The 13,074-nt window shown below is 41.8% G+C and overlaps 2 protein-coding genes across 2 annotated transcripts in view; one reads left to right on the top strand and one right to left on the bottom strand.

Moving 5' to 3' along the window:
* Positions 1 to 13,074, top strand: part of tbc1d2 (TBC1 domain family, member 2) — a 69,099-nt gene that overhangs the window by 39,084 nt on the left and 16,941 nt on the right. The window contains exons 7-10 of the mRNA XM_059974773.1: positions 3,445 to 3,644; positions 6,309 to 6,692; positions 7,196 to 7,306; positions 10,841 to 11,022. Coding sequence (XP_059830756.1) covers positions 3,445 to 3,644; positions 6,309 to 6,692; positions 7,196 to 7,306; positions 10,841 to 11,022 — 877 coding nt within the window. The remainder of the gene's footprint in view (positions 1 to 3,444; positions 3,645 to 6,308; positions 6,693 to 7,195; positions 7,307 to 10,840; positions 11,023 to 13,074) is intronic.
* LOC132396820 (uncharacterized) overlaps positions 10,107 to 13,074 on the bottom strand; it is a 33,467-nt gene continuing 30,499 nt past the window's right edge. Inside the window, exon 2 of the mRNA XM_059974784.1 lies at positions 10,107 to 10,194. Within this exon, the coding sequence (XP_059830767.1) occupies positions 10,122 to 10,194 (73 nt within the window). The 3' untranslated portion in view covers positions 10,107 to 10,121. The remainder of the gene's footprint in view (positions 10,195 to 13,074) is intronic.

Below are 13,074 nucleotides of genomic sequence, written 5' to 3'. Positions count from 1 at the left end.
AGTTCCTCTTAGTGTTTTGTATGTTAGTCCAGATTCCAGCATCTGCAGTCTCTTGTGTCTGCAGAGATACAAACTGAACCTGCTTTGCTGGGATGTGCCATGGGGCATCTAGGGAGGGTAGCACCTCTGGCTGGGGGGCTTGCTGTGCCCTTTTTCAGGGCAGCTCGTCCACCTTTGGTCCACACCTGGCGCTCAGCTCTCACCTGTGTCTCTAAGTAGATGTAACATGCGCAGCGGCCACACCCCGGTAAACCGTTCCGGCAGACGGGTCAAACCAGGTGAGGGTAGCCGATGGGTCTTCGACCCTTGATGAGGTAGGGGATCTGTCTATGCCAGCATGGGAAGTCTGGCCCTGGCATATTGTGTGAATGAGACTGATTAATGGTCCAACGGTGAAGAAGGCAGGCCAGCAGGCGTTGGTGGAGTGCTAAGAGCACGACAAGGCACTTAGACATCCTGGTCATCCACTGCAAGATGCGGTGATCTCTTTAAACTCACCTGGCAGAAGGCAAAGGCAAACCACTGCTGTAACCCGCCAAGTACATGATTTCCCAATATGTCAGAGTGGCGTGGAGGGAAATCGTCCGCCAATTGGAAATTCCAGATGTGACCTAAAGCGAGGGATGTGTCATCACTGGGTGATTTGCCCATGACTTATTGTGTTTTGTTTAGTTTACCCTTGCTTGGTGATTTTAATTTTGCAATAGCTTTGGAGAGATTTTGTCTGGGGGGAAAAGTACCATAATATTTGACTAACTGCGCAGATTATCTCTGGTTTATGTCATTTTTAAATTCTCCAGTTGTTTTTCAATAAATGCTCCTTTCTCTAAAACTTCTACAACCCGCTGAGAAACTGGATGTGCAGTTCTGGTACAAGGTAACCACTTTAAGAAGCTGGGGTGGATTTTTTTTTTAAAGGCTAAATAATGAAGACACGATGAAGGGAGTAGGTGTATGCTTGTATGCAGTTTAAAAACTATTCTGAGTCATTGTCACTATTCCACTGTCAAAGTGAAGGTGCATGCACTCTGCAAAGTGTTGGCATTTCCATTTCCCTCATTGATGCTGGTCAACCCATAGATTTCCTCTAGCAGATTGTTGCTCCAGCTGTTAAAGAGATGGGGATAAATTTGTCGTGAGACTGGTTTTTGTCTTTCTGGCAAGAATTTTATCTTGAGGAGTGAAAAGTCTTCCTATGGATCTTTGCAAGGCCTTCCCTTCAAAGTGCAAAGACATTACGTCTGATGATGTAGTACTCCCTCAGTGCTATTCTGAGACTATCAGTTGTATTTAATATTTGATTACAGAATAAACCAAGGCAAAAGTGTCAAATACCAGTTGCCACAGATCCTTGAAAGAGGGAAGAAGCTGGATCAAATCAACAATTCTGCTCAAAGTGAAGATTAGTTCAAATAAGTAATAAAGCTTTGTGGAGGGGGGCAGTGAATTGATAATACTTTCCATGGTATTTGGAAAGCAATCTCAGGAAAATACCTTAAGCAGGCTGATTAGAAATACAATAAAAAATTAATCTTTACACTTCACCCCCTCAAGATGTTGATGTTCTATTGTAATATGACTGTCATTCAAACTCAAATAATATCTTGCCTTTAATTAATGATCATATGCAATCCCCTTGGTCAGCCTGTAAATAAACTTCTGCAGTGTTGGAACAAATTTTTTTTAGTTGTAGCTCTATTTTGCAAGTAATTTGTAAGGATATTTTGTGGAATTATAAGTCTTGAGCAAGGTTAAGCAGTTAATTCTCTTTGTATAAGAAAATAAGAAAAAAAATGACTTCAGGTGCCACCTTTCATGGCCACAAAAACTCCCAAAACACTTTTAGCAAATGTAATAGAGGTTGACTACCCCTTATCTGAAATGACTGGGGCTGGAAGTGTTTTGGATTTTTGCTTTTTTTGGATTTTGGAATACATATGAGATAGCCATCATTTCCAACTGTGAATTTATGTGCCATCTGTAAGCAATCTTTCTCTTATGCTTGTTCACGTACTTAACAGTAAAAATTTTTACATATGAAAATATAATTCATTAATATAATGGAATAGTAACAAAAACAAAACACAGCGGCATCAGGAGAATACTTGAATCAGCTGTTGAACAACAACAAGCAATGGCAGGCTTTCAGTCTCCACCTATGATGCTGCGATTTGACTAAAAAGTTTCAGTAGACTGTATCTGCATTTTACTTTATTTTAAAGATTTTATGTAAGGTATTAAAACCTAGTCCTGGTGCTAGATTTTCATGATCAGCAGATGCTTTAAAATTTAATGTCGTGCCTTTTCTTAAATTTCTACAACCAGCCTGCTGAATATTCACAATAACCTTCAATTTTCATGATAGATCTTTGCTTGTTTCATGATTGGCATACCATTAAGCAGCATGTGTTCACTCTGACACTGATGATACATGATCGAAACTTCATTTTTTCCACTTTAGGTTGTGTTTTTTGTATTTTTTATTAACTTTTGCTCATTACGTGTGTGAGGTCCCTTTTTGAAACAGTATTTGGTGCACAGAGATCTGCACATTGCCTGGGAACCTTCTCAGTGTTGTGTAACTTTGCATTTGTGATTTTGTCAGTGCTCAAATTTGGATTTTGGAGGTTTTTGGATTTTGGAATTTCGGATAAGGGGTACTCAGCCCGTACTGGTGAATTTAGCTGCTCTTGTACAATGTGATATGAATGGTAAGTTCCCACAAATAGCATTGAAACAAATCACAGAACCAATACCTGAAACAGATTACATTAAATGGCCAAGATACTGGTAAAACTGAGCTTTATATGGGACTTTGATTTACAACCTCATCCAGGGTAGAGCATCTCTGACAGCGTAGGCAGAATGATTACAACTCTGTGATGGGACTGGAACTATCCCTTCTGACTCATCGGTGAGCGCATTCTCTCCTTCAGACTTTGAAGCTGATCTATAAAACATTCAGGCACCTTGATTCAGGCCTACCCAGCAAATAAATTTTACACATTGGATTGTTAACAAATGGAGAGGTTGAAGAAACAAATTCTGTCAAAATTTTTGAAAAAGAGAATTAAATAAATATTTGAAGGAGTTGGATTACAGGGAAAGTTTAGTCAGGATGAGAATAAATGATAACTGAAGGAATGCCAATAGTCCAAATGGCTGTCTGCAGTGCTATATCATTTTACAAACACAAAAGGTGAAAAATATTAATTTCCCCTTCAGTGAAGAACATCAGTTCATCTTTGCTATACTTTTAGAAAAATGTAATTGTTGCACTCGGTTTGGGAAAACAGTTCTTTATTCCCATACTAAAGCATGAATCAAACATTAGAGCTGTAATCTTGCCCATTTTTTTTTTAACAATTGGCTTTAACAGCAGAAAGTTGCATTTTTATGGCAGTGTGTAATAGGCCTCCCCACTTCCATTTTTGTTTCTCTCAGTAAAAGAGTGTTACCTGGAAGAGCAGAAGCCTCCATCCCAGAAGTCTTCCACAGCCAACTTGAGGAACATGGCCAGTCTTCCTAACACTACCCCAGTGTTTCAGGAGAGATTTGCAGTGAAGGATGGGATTTTTTCAGACAAGGACACCAGTTTACACAACAACATCTTCAACCTCACAAGAGAGCTCAATGCACAGAGGGTAAGACAATCTCCTTGCAATAACTCTTGTAGAAGGTGTGTTTATGAGCTACTCAAACTGTGCCCAATATGAGTTCCATTCTTGGGGGTGTTTTTATTTTCTTAAATTTTGTAGCAGCTGGCGAGCATCCCAGACCTCTTTAGAAGGTATGGGGGCAGGAACAGTATTGCATTCCTATGTACCACTTCACTGACGTACTCATTTAAGTGACTCAGAATGGAGCAAATTCAATAACACTGACCCATGGCTGCTTGATTAGGGTGGGAATACAACCCACTGAGCCATGGTTATGTCCAAGGAAGAAGAGGTCCACATATCAAAGTCCCTCAGCCCTGGTTTCATCCTGGCAATTTCCTCTGCACTCTATCAAAGTCCTGTTTTACATAAGTTTTTTTTCTACCGAGGAAATAGAAATAGCTTTCTGCAAGAAGGTACAGTATATTAACTGCAATTTTTGAATTCTGAATAATGCCATATATGTTCATTTAGAGCTTTTTAAAAATATTTTAAGGCTTTCTGCTTCATTTCCCTTTAATACTTTGGATTCCAAACCTCCCATCTCTCCTTAAATTGAACAAATTTCCTTTAACTCACCTCAATTCTTTTATTTGTAAATCTTGGGTATTTGACATCTTTTCTAAGGGAAGCAAGTAACTTCTATTCATGATAATCAGGCATCTAATTTTGTACACAGCAATAAAACATCCCCTCGTGTACCAACAACACACACAAAATGCTGGTAGAACACAGCAGGCTAGGCAGCATCTATAGGGAGAAGCATTGTCGACGTTTCGGGCCGAGACCCTTCGTCAGGACTAACCGAAAGGAAAGATAGTAAGAGATTTGAAAGTAGTGGGGGGAGGGGGAAATGCGAAATGATAAGAGAAGACCAGAGAGGGTGGGATGAAGCTAAGAGCTGGAAAGGTGATTGGCGAAAGTGATACAGAGCTGGACAAGGGAAAGGATCATGGGACGGGAGGCCTCAGGAGAAAGAAAGGGGGGGGGGAAGCACCAGAGGGAGATAGAGAACAGGCAAACAAATAAATATGTCAGGGATGGGGTAAGAAGGCGAGGAGGGGCATTAATGGAAGTTAGAGAAGTCAATGTTCATGCCATAAGGTTGGAGGCTACCCAGCAGGTATATAAGGTGTTGTTCCTCCAACCTGAGTGTGGATTCATTTTGACAGTAGAGGAGGCCATGGATAGACATATCAGAATGGGAATGGGACGTGGAATTAAAATGTGTGGCCACTGGGAGATCCTGCTTTTTCTGACAGACCTAGCGTAGGTGTTCCGCGAAACGGTCTCCCAGTCGGCATCGGGTCTCACCAATATATAAAAGGCCACACCGGGAGCACCGGACGCAGTATACCACACCAGCCGACTCACAGGTGAAGTGTCGCCTCACCTGGAAGGACTGTCTGGGGCCCTGAATGGTGGTGAGGGAGGAAGTGTAAGGGCAGGTGTAGCACTTGTTCCACTTACAAGGATAAGTGCCAGGAGAGAGATTGGTGGGAAGGGATGGGAGGGGACGAGTGAACAAGGGAACCACGTAGGGAGCAATCCCTGCGAAAAGTAGAAAGAGGGGGGTGGCGGGTGGATGGGGTGAGGGCAGATGTGCGGGAAATGGGAGAGATGCGTTTGAGAGCAGAGTTGATGGTAGAAGAAGGGAAGCCCATTTGTTTAAAAAAGGAAGATATCTCCTTTGTCCTGGAAAGAGAAGCCTCATCCTGAGAGCAGATGCGGTGGATCCCACTCAGGATAGGGTTCCCCTTGACCTTACCTACCACCCCACCAGCCTCCAGGTCCAACATATAATTCTCCGTAACCTCCACTACCTCCAACGGGATCCGACTACCAAACACATTTTTCCCTCCCCCCCCCCCCCTGCTTTTCATGGAACACCTATGCTCAGACCGCCAGAGAAAGCAGGATCTCCCAGTGGCCACACATTTTAATTCCACGTCCCATTCCCATTCTGATATGTCTATCCATGGCCTCCTCTACTGTCAAAATGAATCCAAACTCAGATTGGAGGAACAACACTTTATATACTGGCTAGGTAGCCTCCAACCTGATGGCATGAACATTGACTTCTCTAACTTCCTTTAATGCCCCTCCTCCCCTTCTTACCCCATCCCTGACATATTTAGTTGTTTGCCTGTTCTCCATCTCCCGCTGGTGCTTCTTTCTTTCTCCTGAGGCCTCCCGTCCCATGATCCTTTCCCTTCTTCAGCTCTGTATCACTTTCGCCAATCACCTTTCCAGCTCTTAGCTTCATCCCATCCTCTCCGGTCTTCTCCTATCATTTCGCATTTCCCTTCCCCCCACTACTTTCAAATCTCTTACTATCTTTCCTTTCGGTTAGTCCTGATGAAGGGTCTCAGCCCGAAACGTCAACAGTGCTTCTCTTTATAGATGCTGCCTGGCCTGCTGTGTTCCACCAGCATTTTGTGTGTGTTGTTGTTTGAATTTCCAGCATCTGCAGATTTCCTCGTGTTTGCCCTCTTGTATCAATGTTATAAAGAAAACAACCTTAGCTTAACCGATCCTCTGTTCATAATTCAGCTTCTCCAGCCCTGGCAATGTTCTAATGAGTTTGTTCTATACCTTCAGTGGTTTGATCATACTGATCAGAAATTATTTGCTGATTCATTACAACAGGACCTGGTGAAGCTTCTGCACAGAGCTCTTGAAGCAGCACAACAGGAGAAGAGGGCTTGTAGCTCGTACCTCACAGCAGATGAATCCACCCGTCTGGAGCTGGTGAGGCACAAGGTGCGGCAGATCAGGGAGCTCGAGAATCGGGTGCACTCGCTGGAGAAGGAGAAGGAGGAGATGGAACAGAGCTTGAAGCTCCAGCAAAGCCACACTGAGGAGCTGAAGCAGCATACCCAACTGCTGATGGAGAAGAACCAAGCCAAACAAGAAGTCATCCTAAAGCTCTCCGAGCAGTTGGCGGCCGAGAACACCGATGAGCCAGAGAATTATGATGAGGTCATCACTGCAACTCTGAATGAGCTCAGGGAGAAAGTTTCACATTTGAAGGTAAATAGATGAAGTTGACAATAGCTGGTTGTACCAGGCAGAGAGTGACTCGCCTTTGTCATCTCAAAGCTGTAAAAAATAGAAAATAAACACAGGCAACATGGAAGCTCAGCTGGTAGAGCTGCTGCCCCAGTGATCTGGGTCCAGTCTTGTGACATCAAGGGTTTCCTCTGGGTGCTCCGTATTCCTCCTCCATCTCAATGGTGAAGCAATGGAATTTGGGATTAACGGGTGTTGGTTTTGGATTGGTGCACATAATTAAGAAGTTTGTAGTCATCTAGAGGTTAGCACAATGCTTTGCAGTACGCCACTGTCTGTAGGAGTTAGTATGTTCTCCCCAGGACAGCATGCGCTTGCTTTGCGTGCTCCTGTTTCCTCCCACAGTCCAAACAAGCCCACTTTAGAAGTTGCTTTATCCTTTAAGGCAGTGCTGTTGTGAGCTATGGCCAGGCCAGATTTACTTTGAAGTTATCCATTCAACTGTTCTGTTGTTCTTTGAATAGGATGTTCAAGAAGGCTACAAAATGCAAAACAAATTCTTAAACTCTGAGATCTATCAGATCACTAAGCTGTGGCAGAAAACCAGGGATCACGAGAAGACGCTAATCATGAAGGTACCTGAGATAGCTTGTCTGGTGGGCTGTGTGGTGTAGTTCATGCCACAGATTGAGAATGTCACTTGTAAATACTCTGGCTGGTTTTCTTATCAATAAATATCTATATACTTCTAGCTAACTCTCGATCTTTCTCAAGAATACTAAAACAGAAATAGTAATGCAAAATGCAGAAGCAGGCCTCGGGTTTGCTCGACCATTCAAAAAGGTCATAGCTGATGCTCTTCACTTTCTCATCTGACCTCCATATCCTTTCCCTTTGTGTCCTACAGTCTATCAACTCAGCCATGAATATACTTAATAATTGAGCATCCATATCCTGCAGAGATGAAGGATTCCAAATGTCCACAACCCATTGAACTTTCCTTGACTTATCCTTACCCTGTGACAGAGTTAGGGCACCCTCTGGCACTATAGTTACACCAAAATGGAAAGTGGTCAGATTAGTGTTTCAAAACTCTATATCCTGGGGCAGTGTTGATCATTAGCAGAAATGAACAGTACACCAGTACAATCTCGTGGTTCAATTATCCTCTATTACTATCAAGACAGTGGATCAACTCAGTTTAAATTCAGTGAGGAGTGAAGAAAGACATGCTGGGGACAGAAGCAGGCATACTTGAAATGGCAATGCTAATCTATTAGAGCTGAAATGCTGCTAAATACCACAAACAGTTCAAAAAAGGCAATCCCATAATTTACAGATCAGTTCAAAACACTGCTATCCTGCCACTTCCAGCCATAAATCGCAGTGAACAGCAAATAATTGGTAGAGGAGGTTCCAAGAACATCCCCCAGATTTGGCGATGGCAGGGTACTGAAGGCAGGACTAAAGCATTTGCACTATGCCTAGAATTTCTGAACAAATGATCTATCTTGGCTTCCTTCAGAGATGCCTACCATCACAGAAGCTAGTCCTGCCAGTTCAGTTTACCCCACAGAACTCCAAAGAATGGCTGAGTTTACTGAAAATAGGGAAGACCATGAGATCAGATGCAAAATTAAAAACTTCACTCCGAAAGTAGCTGTGCCTGCAGTCACTGTTGTCATTTAAGTGAATATGTAGAAAATTGCCTGGATATTTTTAGTTCAGGAAGGGCAGTACATTTAATCAGCCTACATTGAAATCATTTAGTCTGCTCTCAGTAAACAGAAAAGTGACGGAAGATTTTATCAACTACATTGTTTAAAGGCACTTGGACTCCAATAACCTACTTGTCAATCTCTGTTTGGGTTTCCTCAAACCCACCCTGCATTAAACCTTATCTCAGCCCTGGTTCAAGCATGGACCTAGCAGCTCAATCCCAGAGGAGAGGTGAGATACTAAAGTACCAGACAGAATGGAGTGGAAGAACCCTGGTATAACTAAGTCAATTGGGCATCAAGGAGAAAACAACTCCAGTGGTTGAATTTGTGAATCGCATAAAAGAAGATAGTTGTGGTTGTTGGATGTGATTCATTCAAACCCCAAAGTTTTCAGGAGGCAGTGTTCTAGGCTTGACTGTCTTCAGCTGCTCCTTCAGTCCCCATTGTATCAGAAGTGGAGATGTTTGCGCAGTGTTCAAATGTACACATCTCCACAGCAAGTGAAGCAGTCCACACCTGCATGCAGCAAAATGTAGACACTCAAGTAGCAATTCACAAACATACAACCTCAGCTGTCAAGGATCTGGGTTTCAGGCAGTTCCTCCTCCACGTTGCACATCATGGTACCTCGGAAGCATATTGCTGCACCTTTGGTGTCACTGGATTTACATTCTGGAACTCGACAGAGATTCAGCGAAGCCCACATTTCAAAACATCAATAGCTTTTTTAAAAAGCTCATCTAGTTCTCAAATATCCATCTTGAAGAAACAATTTTTGGTCCCTACCCAACACTTAAGAGGTGATTTCATTGAATCACAGAATGTTATAGGTTAGCACGGCAGCAGTAATGGACCACACTTCTTCAATATCTCCTCCTAATCAATCATCCCAGCCTAGGAGTGAAGTTCTTATGAAGTGGCACTGCATTGATTCCAAAGTAATTACATGTTTCATCACCCAGTGAAACAAAAACTGCACACCAGTATATCAGATAAGTCTCACTGAAACCGAGCACAATTTCATCAAGAGCTCCTTATCCTCCTATTTGCAAAATTAAGTTGGCTTTGCCTTCCCTATCATTTATTACACTTATGCCTTAACTTTGTTTCATGAATACGCACATCAAGATTCCACTGTTCATCAATATTACTAGTTCCATTTATGTCTGACATTGAATCCTAAATCCAAAGGCATACAGAATGATAGGAGTCCATCTCACCCTTCACACTTTGGGTGATTTGCCCCACTCCTCTTTCTTCAACCTTCCAAATTATTCAAACGATGGATCTGATTCAGTTTTTGACTTCCTTGGCCATCCCCTTTCAAACAAAGTACGGTAGATTAGTATTCCCTAAGGAAAATCAATCAATCAGTCTTTCACTCTCACTCTCACTCTGGTTATTGTTTTTCTTTTAATTTTAAATGGCTGGTTCAGATTTTCACTTTGCTGCCAATTGATTTGATGCTAACCGTTTATATGTATTTTACATTGATCGAGGTCCTAATTTATCATCTAATTTGTTACCAAAATTGCACTTCTATCCGCCAGAGCAAATTACATATAAATTGCAGATGTGAATCAGTAACTGTCTGATATCTAAAATAATGGATATACTTTGTGTTTGCAAATATTGTTTTCTTCATTCTTAAGATAAGGGCATCACTGATAAGTTCAGCATTAATTATCCATTTCAAGAGAAGCTTTACCTTAAACCCCATGCAGTCCTCCTAGTTAAGATGTCCCGTAGAGCTATTTGGTAGGATGTTTAGTGGCAATGAGGATGACAGCATATTGCTACGTCTGGATAAATTAAGAGAAAGATTACTTTATTCATTTGATGTAGTCAGGAATTCCCATTGAAATAAGTATTAGATAAGCTTCCACAGCACAAATGGAGCCTGCCATTGTACTACATTTGGAATGCAGCAACAGTAGAGTAGCACCAGATCCCACTGTACACAGGATTTTAGTTACCCGGGAGAAAATGATGTCCCCAGTGGTTGGCTTCAAAACTGCTTTCCACCGCCTGCACATCTTAGTCCATCAAGTCACTGGAGAATGAATGGTGTTTCCACTTGGTGAGCAACTCGGGTGCTCCAAAATTCCTTTTTTCATTGAATATAGCCAAACAGGAGAGCCATACAATGACCAGAGGCCTCCTTATCATATTTTTGTGAATAACACCTTCTACATAATTTTGTAGCTGAAGGTATTCATAGGATATTTTAAAATCAGTGAATGTTTACATAATACTTCTGTACATTTCCTCAACTATACTCTCTGATTACCAACTCCCCTACCAATTAGGATTTTTCCCCATCTGCTGTTGTGGAACACCTCAAATGTAAAATTTTCATTTATTTTCGGGATTATGTAATTGAACAGTTAAATGAGCAGATGTTTGTTGGCTTTTTGAATGTTGTGTAACCTTTCTCTCTTGCTCTAGTGTGCATATTTAGAGTCCAAGTACTGCCAGATTGAGAGTAAATACCTAGTATTGCTTCACAAGCTCCAAGACACCTGTGGCCAAGATGACACCTGTCAAGAAATAGTAAAGCAGTTTGTTGCTGAGCAACTGAAATGGGAGACTAAGGACAAAACCAGTCTTGGAGTTGGCAGACTTTGCAGGTGATAGCAATGGGTCTGAGACTTTAAAGAGGGGCATGTATGTTTCCTTCTGTTCTGCCTTTTAAAGACGAACATCACCAGCTCCAGCCGGTTAATATACAAATTCTAATTACTCTCCTTGTCTTCTGGATTGGAAATTCCAAACGTATTTCATCAGCCTTCTACTGTAATTTGGATTATTTGCAAATAAGACCAAATATGTTGGCAGTGGGGGGTGGGGAGGGGGAAATGGAAATATTATTGTAGATGTCTTGGAGGGAAGAAGTTTTTTTTAAAGAGTCTATTTAAAACCCTTGAAGATCCCAAAGAGCTTTACAGCCTTTGAGGCATATTTTAATTGTAGATCACTATTGTAATATAGGAAATGCTCAGAAAAAATATGTACAGGTATCATAATCAGCAAAGTAACAAGGAAGAAATAACTTGCTTTAATGCTTTTATTAGGGGTTGAATATTGGCTGAGGCATTAGGGCCAACTTGTTTACAGTTTATCTCCCATGGTTGCTCCAATTTACCCTTTTAGAAACATTGCTTCTCTCCACCCTCCCTGAAGCTTAACAAGCTGCATTTTCCCCTTCCCTGTTTTGACAAAGTCTTTGACTTGAAACTTTAACTCCTTTTCTCTTTCTACAGATGCAGTATGAACTGCTGGCTTTCTAGCATTTTCTATTTTTTAAATTTTGGATATTATCTCATTTCTGTTTACCAAGGAACTTCTATCTCCACTTCCTTGAAGACCTTAAAATTGTAAGATCATAGACTTGTGCTGCACGGAAGCAGGCACTTTGGTCCAACCTGACCATGCCAACCAAAGTGGTTTCCTGAGCTAATCTCACTTGTCTGTGTTTGGTTCATATTCCTCTAAACCTTTCCTATCTATGTATATTTTCAAATGTTATAAAGTCATAGAACACTACAGCACAGAAACTGACCCTTCACCCATCTAGCCAATGCTGAACATTATTCGACCTAGACCCCTTGCCTCCAAAAAGACCACAAGCTTGTCGTGGTTTGGAGGCTTGTGTGCCTCAATGATCCGGTGAGCTGTGTTGGCTGGAGCCAAGGCATTATGATTTGGCTCTTGATAGGGGCACCTATGCCAAACAGGTCAAAGGGTAGAGGTCAGACTAAGTGCGGTCCACCAGTCCTCCAGGTTTAGGGGTTCAGCTCAGGGCTAACAACCCTGAATGGGACAACAAAATTGTTGTGGAAACAACAATGGAAAATCCTTCTACATCTGAGTGTGATGGTATTCCTAAATCTCCACCTGGGACTTGCATGACTGACAGTAGTGGAAAATGCAGGGAAGCTACTGACATGATGAAGGAAGCCCTGAACATCACCCGAGATGGAAGACTGACATTGCTGTCCTAAATGCCAGGAGCTTAACAGGCAGTAATAACAGTCCCCTTGACCCCCATCTGGACAATAGCCCTCTGTACCACTCCCATCCATGTAATTATCCAGATTTCTCTTAAGTGTTGAAATTGAACCTGCATCCACCACTTGGGCTGGCAGTTCACTTCACACTCTCACCTCCCTCTGAATGAAGAAACTTCCCCACATGTTCACCTTTCACCCTTAAGCTATAACCTCTAGTTCTAGTCTCACCTGACCTCAGTGGAAAAAGCCTGCTTGCATTTACCCTTCATAATTTTGTATATCTCCATCAAATCTCCCCTTATTCTCCTACACTCCAGGGAGTAAAGTTCAAACATATTCAACCTTTCTCTATAACTCAGGTTATCAAGTCCCGGTAACATCCTTGTAAATCCTCTCTGTACTCTTTGAATTACGTTATATTTTTCCCTGTAAATACTATAGATGACCAGAACTGCACACAGTACTCCAAATTTAGTCTCACCAACATTTTATATAACTTCAACATAACATCCTAATTCTTATACTCCATACTTAGATTTATGAAGGCCAATGTGCTGAAAGTTCCCTTTCTGACCTGATCTTCTTGTGCTGCCACTTTTACAGAATGATGGATCTGTATTCCAAGATCCCCCTGTTCTACTGCACAACCTGGTGTCCTAATGCTCACTG

This window comes from Hypanus sabinus, chromosome 7 (genome assembly GCF_030144855.1).
Source record: "Hypanus sabinus isolate sHypSab1 chromosome 7, sHypSab1.hap1, whole genome shotgun sequence".
In the NCBI taxonomy this organism is placed as follows: domain Eukaryota; kingdom Metazoa; phylum Chordata; class Chondrichthyes; order Myliobatiformes; family Dasyatidae; genus Hypanus; species Hypanus sabinus.
This window is presented reverse-complemented; position numbering and strand designations above follow the sequence as displayed.